General features: G+C 40.8%; 1 protein-coding gene across 6 annotated transcripts in view; it reads right to left on the bottom strand.

The window, feature by feature from the left end:
* Window positions 1–20,622, bottom strand: part of LOC135097462 (uncharacterized) — a 33,108-nt gene extending 12,486 nt beyond the window's left edge. For 3 of the 6 annotated variants that reach the window (XM_063999380.1, XM_063999384.1, XM_063999385.1), the window contains exons 1-6: window positions 19,368–19,488; window positions 16,904–17,034; window positions 9,646–9,726; window positions 5,847–6,008; window positions 5,210–5,347; window positions 4,635–4,826 (exon numbers count right to left, since the gene is read on the bottom strand). In XM_063999380.1, the coding sequence (XP_063855450.1) occupies window positions 4,635–4,826; window positions 5,210–5,347; window positions 5,847–5,996 (480 nt within the window). In that variant the 5' untranslated portion in view covers window positions 5,997–6,008; window positions 9,646–9,726; window positions 16,904–17,034; window positions 19,368–19,488. Of the gene's footprint in view, window positions 1–4,634; window positions 4,827–5,209; window positions 5,348–5,846; window positions 6,929–9,645; window positions 9,727–16,903; window positions 17,035–19,367; window positions 19,489–20,478 lie in introns of those variants that run through there. The other 3 variants (XM_063999382.1, XM_063999381.1, XM_063999383.1) reach the window with 3 other exon arrangements.
* Window positions 20,623–20,953: the final 331 nt, after the last annotated feature.

The following is a 20,953-nucleotide window of genomic DNA, read 5'->3' as shown; positions in this document are numbered from 1 at the left end:
AGACACTAAAATCAAAGTCAGATCCATTTGAAGTGGAATTTAAAGACTGTTGCAATTTCCTGCCTGAAAATGAATGGTAGTTTGGCAGCAAAGTAGAGAGTATGCTGCCAGATAAAAATGTGTTAGGGGAACTTGGATATGAAGCTTCCAGATTTTGGGTGAGATGTCTGGATTTTTAGGTAGAGCTTTCAAAGCAAATCAGTGAAAGATTTAAAGGTTTGGGTGATGTACTCCCATTGCTAAATGCCTGTGACCCTTCCATAGCAAGAGAAAATAGAGTTACAAGTCTAGTGCCACTGTTCAAAAAATTTGCTCAGCTGATTAAAGAATTAGAATGTGATTGTTTGCAATGATGAATGGTGGTCACTTACTTTTCATGAAGATGCTTTGAGTACATCTGAAATGGCAGTCCCATAAAGGGTCAAAGCAGTGGTCAAAAATTGATGGATAAGTGTCTTGAAACCTCCCTCTTGAAGGAATTCAAGTCATAGGAAGGTGGAAATACAGAAGCAGGCAGGGAGTTCCAGAGTTTACCAGAGAAAGGGATGAATGATTGAGAATACTGGTTAACTCTTGTGTTAGAGAGGTGGACAGAATAGGGGTGAGAGAAAGAAGAAAGTCTTGTGCAGTGAGGCCGCGGAAGGAGGGGAGGCATGCAGTTAGCAAGATCAGAAGAGCAGTTAGCATGAAAATAGCAGTAGAAGACAGCTAGATATGCAACATTGCGGCGGTGAGAGAGAGGCTGAAGACAGTCAGTTAGAGGAGAGGAGTTGATGAGACGAAAAGCTTTTGATTCCACCCTGTCTAGAAGAGCAGTATGAGTGGAACCCCCAGACATGTGAAGCATACTCCATACATGGACGGATAAGGCCCTTGTACAGAGTTAGCAGCTGGGGGGTGAGAAAAACTGGCGGAGACGTCTCAGACCACCTAACTTCATAGAAGCTGTTTTAGCTAGAGATGAGATGTGAAGTTTCCAGTTCAGATTATAAGTAAAGGACAGACCAAGGATGTTCAGTGTAGAAGAGGGGACAGTTGAGTGTCATTGAAGAAGAGGGGATAGTTGTCTGGAAGGTTGTGTCGAGTTGATAGATGGAGGAATTGAGTTTTTGAGGCATTGAACAATACCAAGTTTGCTCTGCCCCAATCAGAAATTTTGGAAAGATCAGAAGTCAGGCGTTCTGTGGCTTCCCTGCGTGATATGTTTACCTCCTGAAGGATTGCACGTCTATGAAAAGACGTGGAAAAGTGCAGGGTGGTATCATCAGCGTAGGAGTGGATAAGACAAGAAGTTTGGTTTAGAAGATCATTAATGAATAATAAGAAGAGAGTGGGTGACAGAACGCTGAGGAACACCACTGTTAATAGATTTAGGAGAAGAACAGTGACTGTCTACCACAGCAGCAATAGAACGGTCAGAAAGGAAACTTGAGATGAAGTTACAGAGAGAAGGATAGAAACCGTAGGAGGGTAGTTTGGAGATCAAAGCTTTGTGCCAGACTCTATCAAAAGCTTTTGATATGTCCAAGGCAACAGCAAAAGTTTCACCAAAATCTCTAAAAGAGGATGACCAAGACTCAGTAAGGAAAGCCAGAAGATCACCAGTAGAGCGGCCTTGATGGAACCCATACTGGCGATCAGATAGAAGGTTGTGAAGTGATAGACGTTTAAGAATCTTCCTGTTGAGGATAGATTCAAAAACTTTAGATAGGCAGGAAATTAAAGCAATAGGACAGTAGTTTGAGGGATTAGAACGGTAACCCTTTTTAGGAACAGGTTGAATGTAGGCAAACTTCCAGCAAGAAGGAAAGGTAGATGTTGACAGACACAGCTGAAAGAGTTTGACTAGGCAAGGTGCAAGCATGGAGGCACAGTTTCGGAGAACAATAGGAGGGACCCAATCAGGTCCATAAGCCTTCCGAGGGTTTAGGCCAGCGAGGGCATGGAAAACATCATTGCAAAGAATTTTAATAGGTGGCATGAAGTAGTCAGAGGGTGGAGGAGAGGGAGGAACAAGCCCAAAATCCTCCAAGGTAGAGTTTTTAGCAAAGGTTTGAGCAAAGAGTTCAGCTTTAGAAATAGATGTGATAGCAGTGGTGCCATCTGGTTGAAATAGAGGAGGGAAAGAAGAAGAAGCAAAGTTATTGGAGATATTTTTGGCTAGATGCCAGAAATCACGAGGGGAATTAGATCTTGAAAGGTTTTGACATTTTCTGTTAATGAAGGAGTTTTTGGCTAGTTGGAGAACAGACTTAGCATGGTTCCGGCCAGAAATATAAAGTGCATGAGATTCTGGTGATGGAAGGCTTAAGTACCTTTTGTGGGCCACCTCTCTATCATGTATAGCACGAGAACAAGCTGTGTTAAACCAAGGTTTAGAAGGTTTAGGACGAGAAAAGAGTGAGGAATGTACGCCTCCATGCCAGACACTATCACCTCTGTTATGCGCTCAGCACACAAAGACGGCTCTCTGACACGGAAGCAGTGGTCATTCCAAGGAAAATCAGCAAAATACCTCCTCAGGTCCCCCCAACTAGCAGAGGCAAAACACCAGAGGCACCTTCACTTAGGGGGGTCCTGAGGAGGGATTGGAGTGATAGGACAAGATAAAGATATGAGATTGTGATCGGAGGAGCCCAACAGAGAAGAAAGGGTGACAGCATAAGCAGAAGGATTAGAGGTCAGGAAAAGGTCAAGAATGTTGGCTGTATCTCCAAGACTGTCAGGAATACGAGTAGGGTGTTGCACCAATTGCTCTAGGTCATGGAGGACAGCAAAGTTGTAGGCTAGTTCACCAGCATGGTCTGTGAAGGGAGAGGAAAGCCAAAGCTGGTGATGAACATTTAAATCTCCAAGAATGGAGATCTCTGCAAAAGGGAAGAGTCAAAAATTGGAGGATAAGTGTCTTGAAACCTCACCTTTCAAAGAATTCAAGTCATAGGAAGGTGGAAAAACAGAAGCACAGAGAGAGAGAGAGAGAGAGAGAGAGAGAGAGAGAGAGAGAGAGAGAGAGAGAGAGAGAGAGAGAGAGAGAGAGAGAGAGAGAGAGAGAGAGAGAGAGAGAGAGAGAGAGAGAGAGAGAGAGAGAGAGAGAGAGAGAGAGAGAATTTAATAAACATGTATAGAATGATAAATGGTATGGAAAATGTGGAAAAAGAATGTTTAATAACTTTAGATATACAGAGTACATGGGGACACAGTAAGAAGCTGAAGAAAGTTAACTGTAGAAGAGACATCAAGGAGTAAAGTTTTCCTCAGAAGTGTGAACAAATGTAATGATTTCAGCAAGACGTCAATGCTGTAACAGTCCATATTTTTAAGGCCAAACTGGACACATATAGAGATGGGATACCATGAGATTACTCCACTCCTATAAACCACAACTAGGTCCAAACTTCTTGTCCTATCCACTCCTACGCTGATGATACCACCCTGCACTTTTCCACGTCTTTTCATAGACGTCCAACCCTTCAGGAGGTAAACATATCACGCAGGGAAGCCACAGAACACCTGACTTCTGATCTTTCTAAAATTTCTGATTGGGGCAGAGAAAACTTGGTATTGTTCAATGCCTCAAAAACTCAATTCCTCCATCTATTAACTCGACACAACCTTCCAGACAACTATCCCCTCTTCTTCAATGACACTCAACTGTCCCCCTCTTCTACACTGAACATCCTCAGTCTGTCCTTTACTTATAATCTGAACTGGAAACTTCACATCTCATCTCTAGCTAAAACAGCATCTATGAAGTTAGGTGTTCTGAGACGTCTCCGAAAGTTTTCTCACCCCCCAGCTGCTAACTCTGTACAAGGGCCTTATCCGTCCATGTATGGAGTATGCTTCACATGTCTGGGGGGTTCCACTCATACTGCTCTTCTAGACAGGGTGGAATCAAAAGCTTTTCGTCTCATCAACTCCTCTCCTCTAACTGACTGTCTTCAGCCTCTCTCTCACTGCCGCAATGTTGCATATCTAGCTGTCTTCTCCCGCTATTTTCATGCTAACTGCTCTTCTGATCTTGCTAACTGCATGCCTCCCCTCCTTCCACGGCCTCGCTGCACAAGACTTTCTTCTTTCTCTCACCCCTATTCTGTCCACCTCTCTAATGCAAGAGTTAACCAGTATTCTCAATCATTCATCCCTTTCTCTGGTAAACTCTGGAACTCCCTGCCTGCTTCTGTATTTCCACCTTCCTACGACTTGAATTCCTTCAAGAGGGAGGTTTCAAGACACTTATCCATCAATTTTTGACCACAGCTTTGACCCTTTTATGGGACTGCCATTTCAGTGGGCATTTTTTTATAAGATTTTTGTTGCCCTTGGCCAGTGTCACTCATACATAAAAAGAAAAAAAAAAAAAAAAAAAAAAAAAAAAAAAAAGCTGGCAATCCCACACACACACACACACACACACACACACACACACACACACACACACACACACACACACACACACACACACACACAGACATCATTCACACTCTTAGCCCCATCAGTCCCTAGTGGAAAAGGACAGTCAGACACAGCACAGCTGGTCACATACATCCAAACAGAATTTGACTTAATCCTGTAAAATACAAACAGGTCTATACAAAATACAGAAAAGACATGCAAGTGGAGGCATCACCAACCTCCTCCGGGAATCTGGCAGGACAAACGGCACGGCAGAACCCATTCTTGCTCCCGTACTCCACATGCTGGTCTAGCATCATCGAGTGGGCAAAGCAGTTGTAGCGTTTCTCCCACTCACTCTCTCTGCTGAAGTCTCTGTTCTGAATCTGACGCAGAAGCTGAGGCGACAGTACCGGCAGCACAGCGTCAACCTGAGGAATGTCACCAATGTTCAGTCATTCAAATCATAAAAACACTATTGAAACTCCCCTTAACTTCCACTAGAGCTTGTTGAAAGTGAGAGACACAGCACTGCAACACATAAGAACAGCATCCTCTTAGGAAAATGTTCCTGCTGTGTGTGGATTTGTGAGAGAAAAGTACACAGTTGTTTTGCAGGAGTGAAGCCATTCTGAAAGATAATGTGTCACCTTTTGGAGAAATGTGCCTGTGTGTTACAGGCACACACACACACACACACACACACACACACACACACACACACACACACACACACACACACACACACACACACACACACACTGACTTGCATCATCCCCATGTCAAGACAAGGTGGGATGGAGTCTTTATGTACCTTGATGAACCACTTGTGGATGCTGTTCCATGGATCACACCTCAGGCTGCTCTTAACTTGTGTGTTCTTCTTAGACTCTTGCAGAAGCAACACATACAATCTGTTGCCCTCCATGGGATTCCTCAGCTGAGATGCAAGCTGTGGGAAGAATCAAACCAATAATGAAGGCTCTCTCTAGGTAATAAATGCTTCCTGGAAGCAATACAAAGCAAGTCACTTCTACAGGGATCATCAACATCTTACTGGAAAATATGTAAACTTATTCTCTTATGCCAAGCAAAATCATGGCATCTCACAACACAAGGAATTTCCTTATCTTCAGATCTGCTAAAAACTAATTTAATTTGTTCCTCCTGTCAGCGAATGAGTAAAGTTGAGGCATTCCCACCACCAAGATCTGACTGTGTGAAGCACACCTGTCAGCTAGTGAGTAAAGGAATGAAAGTGAGATAACTCCAGCAGGTCCCTTTCCCCTCAGCTCACCAGTCAGGTCACCAGTCAATTAGATCTGGTCCAAACTATGTGAAGTACACCTCCACTCAACAAGTGAATGAAGGAATGAAATTAAGATACCCCTAGCATTTCCATCTCTTTCCCTGAGCTAAGGTTGCCAGCACAGCCTGACTGACTGACCCACCTGCAGTGCATCCTCCCTGGTGTCCTGGCCATGGATCACCACCACCTTTGACTGGAACCCTGACTGCTTGCCATCCACACTGTCCAAGCAAGATTCCACCACCAGCACCTGCGGATCCCTCTGGATAGACAGTGAAGGTCTTAGCAGCATCACTCCCTGGCTCTGTGAATAATGTGACAGATTTCAACACAGTGTTCTCAAGATTTCAATAGTCAATATCTTCCATGGCTACACAGGCCCACAGTCTCTTATCCAAACAAACTTCCAATTGATTTATTATAACTAATTAATCAGACATTTGAATCAAGTGACTGAGATGTCAGGGAGTGAAGACAGGCTCATGCAGTAGTGGCCAGTCAAAGCAGCAGAGTGCAAGGAACTACCGTATTTGATGGCTCATAAGACGCACGGGCTCATAAGACGCACCCAGTTCTGGCATGTATTGAAATAGAAAAAAACAAAAATTAACAGATTTAGGCTATCGATATGAAGTCAAGGAATTCAAGCGACATTTGAAGACTCTCACGTGCATTTAGATCACTATTAGATACCAATACTCAGCATTTAAAAGTTTAATTTATGCTAGCAGCTTACTTGTTCTTTTTGGGGTTTTGTTGAGGCTGTGATGGCCGTGACATCACAGCCTGGCGTCCCAAAGGTGTGGTATACAGGGAGTGTTTCAGACTAGATACAGTGGAGCTGGTTGGATTTCTGGAGTCAAATCTTGGTAAGGTTGCGGGCCTTGAAAGCCAGAACGTAATGGTTCGGTTGAGGGTATTGAAAGACAAGATTGTACCAATCCTGCTGACGTGTAAACACAATCTTCTTATTGGTATTTTAGTTGGGGCCATGCAGACTGTGATGTCACAGCCTCTAGTGCCCAAAAGGTGTGGTAAGCAGGGGAGTTTCAGTCTTAATGCGGTTCAGCTGAATGTAGGTAAACATTAACTGCACCTAGCTCTTGGCGGCACCATTAACTGAGGGACTACAGTGATAATAAAATTTTTTCATACTTTATTTTTTAGCATCTTTCACATGTAATTCTTATGCAGTATTTTAGTACATTTTCAAAGCCAAAGGATGTGTAAAAGCAGACTTACTAACTTTATTTTCTAAAGTGTATTTTACTTGAAATATTATTTCATTCATCATAAAATTTAGTACAATTGTATCTTTTAATTCGTATTCAAATCACAACAAATTCATAATATTCACTTTGAATACCTTGCACAAATTACTATAGTTTACCTACTACATTTTATTCAAATTCAAATCCGTGAAAATAAATTAGTATTATTCTTAGAAGTTACAAAAGTAAAAAACCAAATCTGAAGTGTTTCATTCCTTTTTTTAATTCAAATAAATTTTCGTGCAAATAAATTGATCTTATTCATTCTGAAATCTTACACAACAAAACTAAAGAGTTTTTAATTCAAATTCATGAAAATAAATTGATTTTATTCATTCTGAAATTTGCTTAGCACAACTGTAGCATTTTTATTCACATCCAAACCCTACAAAATCATTGTCACTGTCATCAGTACTGCATTCCTCAAGCTCACCAGAATCACTACTAGAAGTAGAAGAGTCACTGCCTTCGTATAGAAGGTCATCCTCTGTGCCCTCAAGATCATTACTGATGCCACATTTCTTGAATGAAAGCACCACTGTCTCTGTTTTTACTTTATCCCAAGCAATTTTTACCCACTGGCAAACCTGGGCTATTGTAGGCTTCTTGATGAAGCCCGATGGTGTTTTGTCATGTTGCGGGAGTCTCATCCACGCGTTCCACTGCTCACGCATATACACCTTGAAAGGTTTGTTTATGCAAACATCAAGTGGTTGCAACTGGCATGTTAGTCCACCAGGTATTACAGCCACTTTTGTGTTTAGATTGTGTACTCTGTTCTTGGTAGCCTGAGTTAAATGAGCCCTAAATTGATCCCACACAAGAAGTGATGTTTTTTATAAGTCCCCCAGGACGCCGTGACCATACTTTGTCAAGCCACAGCTTCACACCATCCTCATCCATCCAGCCCTTAGGATGAACATGAATAAAGATACCTGGTGGAATGCTTTCTTTGGGAAAGGTTTTCCTCTTGAATATGAGGAAAGGTGGTAATTTAGTGCCATCAGCACAACAAGCCAGTACTGCTGTAAAATGAGTTTTCTCATGGCCTGAGGTTTTAATAGTCACAGTCTTAGAACCTTTAAAATCAACTGTTTTATTAGAAGGCACATCAAATGACAGTGGTACTTCATCCATATTTGCAATTTGTCCCATTTCAAAATGGGTGTCCTTTCTGAGATTTATAACGTATTTATGAAACTCAAGAATTTTGTTTTCATATGCCATAGGCATTTTTTGTGATATTTTTGTTTTAGTTCGCATTGCTAATCCATTCCTTTTCATAAATCTATAACACCAGCCCTCATTACCACCAAAATCATCATAGCCTTTGGCAGTTGCCCTTCTTTAGCTTCAAAAATTATTTGTTTAGTTGTTACTATTGCACCCTGATTCCTTTGATCAACAACCCAAGCCTTCATCTCCTCTTCCAGTTCCACCCATTTAGCTTTCTTTGTGCGAAGACCATGTTTTGATTTCACAGCTTTCTGAAGTTCTTCCTCTTGTTTTCGCCAAAAACGAATCATTTTCTCAGTTGGAGGTGGACCAAAATGCCTAGCAGCAGCTCTGTTGCCGTTTTCCTTAGCATATTGTATTACTTGTAGCTTGTATGCAATTGTGTAATTGTGTCGTTTTTTTGACTCCATCATGTTGTGTAATAAAATCTGGAAGTTTTAAACACTCTTGCATAAGCTATTACATGAATATTATGCAGATCATCACCTCAAGCCAGCCTATCCCATGACACTCAATTCCTTTATAGAAGAAATATTCGTTCTCAAGGTGTATTAGTCTATTTTCATAAAGAAAAGTTTCTCTAGCTTCAATCTTTTTCATATGTATGCAAAGCAAGAATGTTAAAAAGATAGGTTCAATTTTAATTGTATGAAAGTGTGGCTATTGTCTTACCTCAATCAGTAACGGCGTCACACTCGGTGTCACCGAGTACGTCACGTCGGAGCGCAACCGACCGCGTTTGTTTTGAAAAACGTGGTGCACCATCTCCACCTTGCCAGAACCTTCTCCACAAATCCAACCAGCTCCATCACATCTAGTCTAATATTATAATTGGATACCTCACCTTTGGGGCATCAAAGGCTGTGACATCACAACCTACACTGCCCCAACAAAACTCCAAGAAGAAGTGGTGCATGGTTAAGCAAATTCTTCCTGACTGGTCAAAGTCTATGTGGATTACCAGTAAGTATGAGATACTACACATTGGTACCTTGAAAGAAAGAGCATTTTGTGGCGTACTACCAATCATGACTTTATTTAGTTGTGCAAAGACATCTGTGGTTTGAATTTAGAGCCTCTGTTGCCGTAGACTTGTAACCTATTACTGCCTCAAAGTTGGACCTTTGCCTCATTGGACGCAGGCTAATTTACTGACCCTTTTTCTGAGAAAAAAGTAGCGTCTTATGAGCCATCAAATACGGTAATTCTCAAAGAGTGGTGGATGAAAAGAACAGACTCAGTAATCAGGTTGTTAGTGCTGAGTCACTAGGGAGATTTTAAAAGAAGATACACAAATCTAGGGAAAGGGATAAGTAGAAATAGGTAGACACATTCAATTCAGAGAGAGAGGTCAACTTATAGGAAAGAGGAAATGCAGAAAGACTACTGGTGTACATTAGACTCCACTACACACATAAACAACACAATACACACCTCTCTTTCTCCTCTCTCTCGAGTTCCTCCACCTCCTCCTCCTCCACCTCCTTGCCCAACTCACCAACATCACCCATCACTCTGAAAAAAAAGAAGAAAAATAAATAAATAAAAATAATAATAATGATAAATAAATAAATTAAACAGATAAATACAAATAAAATCTACCTAATAATGGTCTACATTCTGAAACACTTGTGCACCACACCTGCACTACATTGAAAAGGCTGTACTTCAAGTTATGCAGGTCTTTAAGGGTGCTTTTATAGTTCTAGTGACAGACAAACAAGATTTCTATACTATGAATAGGAGAAATACTCTTGAGAACCCAACTAATCATCTCTGTGCCCTTGGATAATACTTGTGGTGAGGAAGAGACCAAAGCGTTTCTGAATACTGGTTTATATATACCCAGCTAGCAAGCCCACACCACTGATTTTCACAGCATTTTATACCACAACTATTTTAAGAGATAATGGAAACATCTAACCTCAGTCTATTGATACTGTTAACTTGATTTCCTCTATACTCGTACCTTCCTCTTCTCTCACAAGCACCCACATACCTCCTTTCTTCTCTCCTGCTGGCCTACATCTGCCTGTGACTTCCCACCCTCCTTCACTCCACTCAATGGTGTCATGCCACCCTGTCTCACGTACTCCCATCACACCATAATCCCTCCACTTTCCCTCACTCCAGCTGTTTGTGTTCCAGGAAAGCAAGCAACACCTCTCCTCTCTATGCCCTCTCCTGTTCCTGCCTGGCATCCTATCATAGCTGGGGCCACTCTACCATATTCCAGGCCACCCAATAGCTTCCCTATACTGGACATGTGGATCATCTGATGACCACACCTGCTTCCAAACCATCTTCTACAACTGCAGCCCATCACACTCCCATTCTTCTAACTTCCCTATGTATTTGCTGTTCACCCATCTCCTCTCCTGGCCAAATCATCAACTCTTTATCCTGCCTCATAGGGATGCACCTCTCTCTCTCTCTCTCTCTCTCTCTCTCTCTCTCTCTCTCTCTCTCTCTCTCTCTCTCTCTCTTATAAATAAGCAAAGAACTGACTGATTGACAGATTTGTTAAATAATCAAACAAATATATACAAAAATAGTGAAGAGTAAGGAGGAAAAGAAGTAAGAATATATATAGAAGAAGAAGAAGAAGAAGAAGAAGAAGAAGAAGAAGAAGAAGAAGAAGAAGAAGAAGAAGAAGAAGAAGAAGAAGAAGAAGAAGAAGAAGAAAGAGAAAAGAAAAAGAAAAAAAGGAGAAAGGAAGAGGGATTGGGAAGAAGAAGAAGAAGAAGAAGAAGAAAGAAAGAAAGAAAGAAAGAAAGAAAGAAAGAAAGAAAGAAAGAAAGAAAGAAAGAAAGAAAGGAAGAGGGATTGAGAAGTAGAAGAACAAGAAGAAGAAGAAGAAGAAGAAGAAAGAAAAAAAGAAGAAATACATGTTTGGTAATAGAAAATAATAACAAAAACAACGAAACTGTTTCGATAGATGTAATGAACACTAAGTAATGAAACACACACACACACACACACACACACACACACACACACACACACACACACACACACACACACACACACACCGTGAAAACAAAGGGGAAAGTTGTAAGAAATACATCTGGAAATGAAAAATGAACACCTGTATGAGTGTAACTGCAACTTTAGGAGTCAGAATGGCTGTGTGAAGGTGAAAAATGAGAAGATAAGCATGGTGAATCAGTGGTGGGTTGACTATAACAAGTGCTGGAATTATGGGATCAAGTCATCAAGGAGGAGGAGAAGGAGGAGGAGGAAGAGGAGGTAACATTGAAGGAAATCGTGTTGAATGAATAAAACATATGAGTTATATAGTATAAAAAAATAAAAAAATCAACAAATAAATCGTGATTGAATAGATTAAATGGATGATAATAATAATAATAATAATAATAATAATAATAATAATAATAATAATAATAATAATAATAATAATAATAATAATAATAATAATAATAACAATAATAATAATAATAATAATAATAAAATGAAGAACTTACAAGAAACCTATTATGAATCTCAGGAAAAATATAAATTTGCTTTTGTATACTTGCTTTTGTGAAGAATTGATATTATACTCTGTCACAAGAAAAATTATATGAAAAGAAAAGAAAAGGAATGGAAAAAATATTAGTTTAACATTTTTACTGTCGGTTTTTTCCGTTCAATAATCAAATTTTTATTATTCTTTTCTTTCTTTCTTTCTCTCTTTCCTTACCTTGTTTCTTTTTTTCCTTCTAATGTCAGATTTTCCGTTCAAAACTACCTTTTCATTTTTTCTTTCCATCTCTCTCTCTGTGTGTGTGTGTGTGTGTGTGTGTGTGTGTGTGTGTGTGTGTGTGTGTGTGTGTGTGTGTGTGTGTGTGTGTGTGTGTGTGTGTGTGTGTATCTATTTATCCACCTATCTAGCAATTAATGAACCAATCAGTCTATCTATCTATCTGTCAGTCTATCTAATCTGTGTATCTACTTTCTCCTCCCGGGGCGAGGGCGTGGCCAGCGCGGCGAGTGAGACTAATTGCAAAAGTATAAAACCTTGGAGGAGAGAGTCAAGGAGTTTATTCTGAAACGTCACACTGTCTTTAATTTAAGAAGAGTTTCCAGACGTGTTTTCCTGATTCCAGTGGTAGTTTAACAAATATTACGTGATTTCAAAGGGTTCTAGTGAATATTTTGCGGTTTTCAATTGTGGTTTCCTGATTCCAGTGGTAGTTTAACAAATATTACGTGATTTCAAAGGGATCTAGTGAATATTTTGGGGTTTTCAATTGTGGTTTCCTGATTCCAGTGGTAGTTTAACAAATATTACGTGATTTCAAAAGGTTCTACTGAATATTTGGGGGTTTTCAATTGTGTTTCTGCGATGTTGATGGGGGTTCAAAAAGACTGTGCCTTTAACTTGCTCCAGGGAAAGTTATTGGTGTTTCTAAGTGTGTTTTCCTGACTGGTGGGAATTTATACAGGAACTTGTGCCTTGTGGTCACCTGTGATGAGTGCTAGGGGGAGGAGAGAGAGAGAGAGAGAGAGAGAGAGAGAGAGAGAGAGAGAGAGAGAGAGAGAGAGAGAGAGAGAGAGAGAGAGAGAGAGAGAGAGAGAGAGAGAGAGAGAGAGAGAGAGAGAGAGAGAGAGAGAGAATGAAATAGAATAAATGAAGAGAATCAGGAAGAGAAGGAAGAAGGAGAGGAGGAGGAGGAGGAGGAGGAGGAGGAGGAGGAGGAGGAGGAGGAGGAGGAGGAGGAGGAGGAGGAGGAGGAGAGAAAAATAATGAAAATAAAGTAGGAAAATAAAGAAAATTAAAGAAAATAAGAAAAAATATTCATACCCACATGTTATTAGATTTCAGGAGGAGGAGGAGGAGGAGGAGGAGGAGGAGGAGGATATAAACAAAAGATAAGAGTGAAGGAAAGAATGAAGGAGAGAGAGAGAGAGAGAGAGAGAGAGAGAGAGAGAGAGAGAGAGAGAGAGAGAGAGAGAGAGAGAGAGAGAGAGAGAGAGAGAGAATTTGTAGTACTAGTATTGGGAAAGTTTGTTATGAAAGATTTAACAACAACAACAACAACAACAACAGCAACAAAAACAACAACAATTCAAATAAAAGAGAGAGAGAGAGAGAGAGAGAGAGAGAGAGAGAGAGAGAGAGAGAGAGAGAGAGAGAGAGAGAGAGAGAGAGACGTCTAACTCCCACCATAGCTACCAGGAGGCTGGCTCGCTCTCTCTCTCTCTCTCTCTCTCTCTCTCTCTCTCTCTCTCTCTCTCTGGAGGAGGAGGAGGAGGAGGACATGTGCATTCCCCTCCTCGCTACCATTTTCTTCTTCCTCCTCTTCCTGCTGCTCCTCTTCCTCTTCCTCCTTCTCCTCTTCCTCTTCCTCCTTCTCCTCTTCCTCCTCCTCCTCCTCCTCCTCTTCTTCCAAACAAACGCTAGGAATGTATTGGCGGTAATGTGTGTGTGTGTGTGTGTGTGTGTGTGTGTGTGTGTGTGTGTGTGTGTGTGTGTGTGTGTGTGTGTGTGTGTGTGTGTGAACTATAGCCCATGTAAACGAAAATAGTCACATGTGCACGCACACACACACACACACACACACACACACACACACACACACACACACACACACACACACACACACACACACACACACACTTTTTACAAAGATCTTCCGGTATTTAGGAATACAATGTTCTCTCTCTCTCTCTCTCTCTCTCTCTCTCTCTCTCTCTCTCTCTCTCTCTCTCTCTCTCTCTCTCTCTCAATTTAGATAACTCTGTGTGAAAATTTTCTCAATACGTTCACTATTGAGAGAGAGAGAGAGAGAGAGAGAGAGAGAGAGAGAGAGAGAGAGAGAGAGAGAGAGAGAGAGAGAGAGAGAGAGAGAGAGAGAGAGAGAGAGAGAGAGAGAGAGAGAGAGTAAAAGGGAAGAGTCACTTTGAGAACAAGGCTATACAACTGATAATTCAGAGCAATTATATAAAGAAAGACATACTGAAATCAAAGTCAGATCCATTTGAAGTGGAATTTAAAGACTGTTGCAATTTCCTGCCTGAAAATGAATGGTAGTTTGGCAGCAAAGTAGAGAGTATGCTGCCAGATAAAAATGTGTTAGGGGAACCTGGATCTGAAGCTTCCAGATTTTGGGTGAGATGTCTGGATTTTTATGTAGAGCTATCAAAGCAAATCAGTGAAAGATTCAAAGGTTTGGGTGATGTACTCCCATTGCTAAATGCCTGTGACCCTTCCATAGCAAGAGAAAATAGAGTTACAAGTCTAGTGCCACTGTTCAAAAAATTTGCTCAGCTGATTAAAGAATTAGAATGTGATGTTTGCAATGATGAATGGTGGTCACTTACTTTTCATGAAGATGCTTTGAGTACATCTGAAATGGCAGTCCCATAAAGGGTCAAAGCAGTGGTCAAAAATTGATGGATAAGTGTCTTGAAACCTCCCTCTTGAAGGAATTCAAGTCATAGGAAGGTGGAAATACAGAAGCAGGCAGGGAGTTCCAGAGTTTACCAGAGAAAGGGATGAATGATTGAGAATACTGGTTAACTCTTGCGTTAGAGAGGTGGACAGAATAGGGGTGAGAGAAAGAAGAAAGTCTTGTGCAGTGAGGCCGCGGAAGGAGGGGAGGCATGCAGTTAGCAAGATCAGAAGAGCAGTTAGCATGAAAATAGCAGTAGAAGACAGCTAGATATGCAACATTACGGCGGTGAGAGAGAGGCTGAAGACAGTCAGTTAGAGGAGAGGAGTTGATGAGATGAAAAGCTTTTGATTCCACCCTGTCTAGAAGAGCAGTATGTGTGAAACCCCCCCAGACATGTGAAGCATACTCCATACATGGACGGATAAGGCCCACGTACAGAGTTAGCAGCTGGGGGGGGTGAGAAAAACTGGCGGAGACGTCTCAGACCACCTAACTTCATAGAAGCTGTTTTAGCTAGAGATGAGATGTAAAGTTTCCAGTTCAGATTATAAGTAAAGGACAGACCAAGGATGTTCAGTGTAGAAGAGGGGACAGTTGAGTGTCATTGAAGAAGAGGGGATAGTTGTCTGGAAGGTTGTGTCGAGTTGATAGATGGAGGAATTGAGTTTTTGAGGCATTGAACAATACCAAGTTTGCTCTGCCCCAATCAGAAATTTTGGAAAGATCAGAAGTCAGGCGTTCTGTGGCTTCCCTGCGTGATATGTTTACCTCCTGAAGGGTTGCAAGTCTATGAAAAGACGTGGAAAAGTGCAGGGTGGTATCATCAGCGTAGGAGTGGATAAGACAAGAAGTTTGGTTTAGAAGATCATTAATGAATAATAAGAAGAGAGTGGGTGACAGAACGCTGAGGAACACCACTGTTAATAGATTTAGGAGAAGAACAGTGACCGTCTACCACAGCAGCAATAGAATGGTCAGAAAGGAAACTTGAGATGAAGTTACAGAGAGAAGGATAGAAACCGTAGGAGGATAGTTTGGAAATGAAAGCTTTGTGCCAGACTCTATCAAAAGCTTTTGATATGTCCAAGGCAACAGCAAAAGTTTCACCAAAATCTCTAAAAGAGGATGACCAAGACTCAGTAAGGAAAGCCAGAAGATCACCAGTAGAGCGGCCTTGACGGAACCCATACTGGCGATCAGATAGAAGGTTGTGAAGTGATAGATGTTTAAGAATCTCCCTGTTGAGGATAGATTCAAAAACTTTAGATAGGCAGGAAATTAAAGCAATAGGACGGTAGTTTGAGGGATTAGAACGGTCACCCTTTTTAGGAACAGGCTGAATGTAGGCAAACTTCCAGCAAGAAGGAAAGGTAGATGTTGACAGACAGAGCTGAAAGAGTTTGACTAGGCAAGGTGCAAGCACGGAGGCACAGTTTCGGAGAACAATAGGAGGGACCCCATCAGGTCCATAAGCCTTCCGAGGGTTTAGGCCAGCGAGGGCATGGAAGACATCATTGCAAAGAATTTTAATAGGTGGCATGAAGTAGTCAGAGGGTGGAAGAGAGGGAGGAGCAAGCCCAGAATCCTCCAAGGTAGAGTTTTTAGCAAAGGTTTGAGCAAAGAGTTCAGCTTTAGAAATAGATGTGATAGCAGTGGTGCCATCTGGTTGAAATAGAGGAGGGAAAGAAGAAGAAGCAAAGTTATTGGAGATATTTTTGGCTAGATGCCAGAAATCACGAGGGGAGTTAGATCTTGAAAGGTTTTGACATTTTCTGTTAATGAAGGAGTTTTTGGCTAGTTGGAGAACAGACTTGGCATGGTTCTGGGCAGAAATATAAAGTGCATGAGATTCTGGTGATGGAAGGCTTAAGTACCTTTTGTGGGCCACCTCTCTATCATGTATAGCACGAGAACAAGCTGTGTTAAACAAAGGTTTAGAAGGTTTAGGGCAAGAAAAAGAGTGAGGAATGTACGCCTCCATGCCAGACACTATCACCTCTGTTATGCGCTCAGCACACAAAGACGGCTCTCTGACACGGAAGCAGTAGTCATTCCAAGGAAAATCAGCAAAATACCTCCTCAGGTCCCCCAACTAGCAGAGGCAAGACACCAGAGGCACCTTCACTTAGGGGGATCCTGAGGAGGGATTGGAGTGATAGGACAAGATAAAGATATGAGATTGTGATCGGAGTTTACATACAAAATACTTATAATACAGAGAAATAAATAAAAAATAGAACAGCTTTCATGGGTACAATAATAATAGAGTCCTTTAAAGAGAATAATGTCACCTTTCATTATCAATTGTTAGCTTTGTCTTGTCTGAGGTGAGGGTGCCACTGACTTCTTCCTCTCTCAACTGTCTATAGCTTGTCTATGTCATGCTGTAGCTGACTGCATTCATCTTGTGACTGAAGTGTGTCTGAAAATCACATTGATGATCATTAAATAATTCATATGCCATCCATACAATCACATAAGAACATAAGAACATAAGAAATAAGGGAAGCTGCAAGAAGCGACCAGGCTTACACGTGGCAGTCCCTGTATGAAACACTCCTACCTATTTCCATCTGCTATCCCCATCCATAAACTTGTCTAATCTTCTCTTAAAGCTCTCTAGTGTCCTACCACTAACTACATGATTACTGAGTCCGTTCCACTCATCTACCACTCTATTTGAGAACCAATTTTTTCCTATCTCCTTCCTAAACCTAAATTTTTCAAGCTTGAACCCGTTATTTCTTGTTCAAAGGTTGGCTATCTGTCTGGAATGAATATGAGTACAATGCAAGGTGAGGCACCACACAGGATATGAATGCAGCCCGACACTCTCCAACGTACAAAACCTTAGTTAGCTGCACCCATAAATTAACATTAAAATTATATTAAAATGCCCTTTAGTCCCTCCCAAATAACACCATATCAATGTGTCAATGTGTATTCAATGCATATTAATAACACAGCTGCCTTGAAATATCTCAATATACAGTCTGCATTAACCTACCTACACTCACCTCACATAACAACAAAACAACCTCTCTCTCACACACACACACACACACACACACACACACACACACACACCTCATGAATATTTCCTTGAACCTAACCTAACCTAACCTAACCTAACCTAACCTACACTCACCTCACATAACAAGAAAATAACCTCACTCTCACTCTCTCTCACACACACACACACACACACACACACACACACACACACACACACACACACCTCATGAATATTCCCTTGAACCTAACCTAACCTAACCTAACCTAACCTAACCTACACTCACCTCACCTAACAAGAAAACAACCTCTCTCTCACTCTCTCACACACACACACACACACACACACACACACACACACGTCTCAGAAACATGCTGCCGCCTGACGCGCCTCGGCCTACTCGTGCCACCAGACACCACAATAAGATAACGCCCCTAAAGGTGCCACGTAAGGACCGGTACAGACTCAGTGCGATTCCCACCATGGTGCGAGCCATCAATAAATAGTCTCTTCTAGATTTGACTTACCTTTAGGATTAATGTCAAGTATTTCCCCACCACCAATGTACATTTTCACTTTGTTCACTGCCTAAAGAATAAACCGTTTATTATTATTATTATTATTATTATTATTATTATTATTATTATTATTATTATTACACACACACACACACACACACACACACACACACACACACACACACACACACACACACACACACACACACACACACACACCTCATGAATATTCCCTTGAAGTGTTCCTTTGACGTGACCCGAGACACGAGGCCTTCCCGGTACAAGTTAACTTAGTGAATACTTGCAAATTAGTACTTGTTAGGCTAGGTCATTTTTGGTTAAATTAGGTTAATGAAGGAGGTTAATGAAGGTAGTTTAGGTTAGGTTAATGACCTCAGCAAAGCCCTGTTTTCATAATATTCTAATTCTCATTCTTAGACAATTCTTAGACATTCTTAGACAAGGAATGTGAAAAGTGGTTCATCTCTCTCTCTCTCTCTCTCAAGCCAGCTACTCAAGCTTGACTGGGGCACAGGAACAAAAAAAGCAACATTGCATGTACTTTGTTAAACTGAAATTTTATACCACACCCTAAAAAAAAAAAAAAAAAAAAAAAAAAAAAAAAAAAAAAAAAAAAAAAAAACAAGCATATATAACACACACACACACACACACACACACACACACACACACACACACACACACACACACACACACACACCCTAGGGAGACATTAACCTAACCTAACCACCACTACCACCACCTAACCTGGTGCCACTCATGAAGGAATGTGGTCCCAGGATGACTGGGCTTATGGCTTAGTCAAAATGGGTTCCCAGTTATTAATTTGTGTTACAGTTATGCTTATAAGGACTCCACACATTGCTTCTGGCACTGCTAATTGCTTTGTGTCACAGTGAAAGGGTTAAAGATCACCCATTGCTACACATCTTGCCATGCAGTATCAAATTAATAACCTTATACAAGTCACACCAGCCTGTTATTAAGAAATTAAGGTTTTAAATGTAGACAGTCTTTCATGAGCTTGCATTGATGGGATATGCTACTTATAGTGACAAATTCCTACCAAAAACTTCATTAATCTCAAGAAACCAACAGAATCCCAAATGGAAACAAATATCTATTCTGTATTTGCACAATTCCTCTATTTAAGTGCACACCGAGGCATCTGTACATTCCCTTAACCTTAATCTTTCTACTCACCGCGGGAAAAGTGCAGCTGAAGGAGGGAGCAGGAAAAAAAAGCCACATTTTGAAGCCAAGCCATTCCTGACCTGCGCTACGTGACTTACAAGGGGAAGAGACCGCGGGATTAAATGTTTTCTTTGTTATGGTTATGTTAGCATTTATCTCTGGCTTTTTTTCGTATTTTTCCCATTATTAATTTCTCATGTTCTTATTTTGTAATGCTTTAGTGACAGTGTTAATGATGAACCAATCCAGTTATATAAATCTTTTTTATTTTTTTTTATTTGGGTGGATGGGGGAATTTCTTGGTCTACAAATCTTCATTACACACAAATAATCCCAGTGGCTGTACTTAAGATAAAAACTGTTTGCTCTAGAACACTCCTGGCTTTACATATCTGCTTTACTTACGGTCCCAAAACATTTTACAGTATTGAAGCCTAACACATTTCAGTCTGATAAATGCTTGATGTAATCTGTTTATCATATCCTCTAACTCAACTTTGTTTTATGGGTGAGGATGACTTAATTAAAATGAATCCAAAACATTTTCCCACACAAGATATTAGGAATTATAACTTATTCTCTAAAGACTCAAGTTTGTTTATGTGTGAAGCCTACATTACCTACTCCACACAAGATATTAGCAATTATATCGTATTTTTAAAGACTTAATTTTGTCTGTGTGTGTGTGGGAGACCAAACTGAAAACATAGTTATTTCAATTACTCGGTAAATTCAGCTAGGAGAGGTATATTTGTGACCACCTAACCTGCTAGTATCTCCTAAAGTAAACTCCATTCAAAAGTTTCAGTGATAGGCAGGTGAGGTATAGAGAGGTCAAACTCCACCACCCCTCTTTAATTTGAGAGAAAATAATAGAAAACTTCAAGAGAGAGAGAGAGAGAGAGAGAGAGAGAGAATTGGTGGGACATGATATAGTTTACTTGAGTGGAGAAGAGGTCAGGAAGAAGATAAATAAATGAATAAATAAATAAAACGCTATTTTCTCCACCACCCATTCCTTACCCATCAAAAAAAAAATTAAATAAATAAACAAAAAAACATTATTTTCTCCCTGTCACCCATTTCTTCACCCATTTCTTCCCCATCACCCATCACTTACCGAGTCCAGCACCACCGCCACCGTGTAGCTAAATGGGAGATGGGCAGCTGTCCCATACACTGTGTTCTGGAAGATCCCAATGGCAACTGTAATGGGAGGGGAATGGGTTAGCAGGACTGGTGATGGTGATGAGGAGGAGGAGGAGGAGGAGGAGAGAAGATAAGGAAGAGATAAAGAAAAAAACAGATAGAAACTAAATTATTTATCCTCCTCCTCCTCCTCCTTCTCTTCCTCCTCCTCCTCCTCCTCCTGTCTTCCTCTGCAATCATCAAAGACGTTTAAGTTAGAATCTCTCTCTCTCTCTCTCTCTCTCTCTCTCTCTCTCTCTCTCTCTCTCTCTCTCTCTCTCTCTCTCTCTCTAGTTGAAGTGGTGGAGGTTTTCAAGGGTGTTTTTAAGGTTCTAGTGACAGATTAATAACATTTCTATATTATTAACAGGAGAAACACTCTTGAGAACCTCCACTACTTTCCAAAG

This window comes from Scylla paramamosain, unplaced genomic scaffold, assembly GCF_035594125.1.
Source record: "Scylla paramamosain isolate STU-SP2022 unplaced genomic scaffold, ASM3559412v1 Contig20, whole genome shotgun sequence".
Lineage (NCBI taxonomy): Eukaryota > Metazoa > Arthropoda > Malacostraca > Decapoda > Portunidae > Scylla > Scylla paramamosain.
The sequence above is the reverse complement of the archived record's forward strand: the minus strand, read 5'-3'. Positions and strand labels throughout refer to the sequence as shown.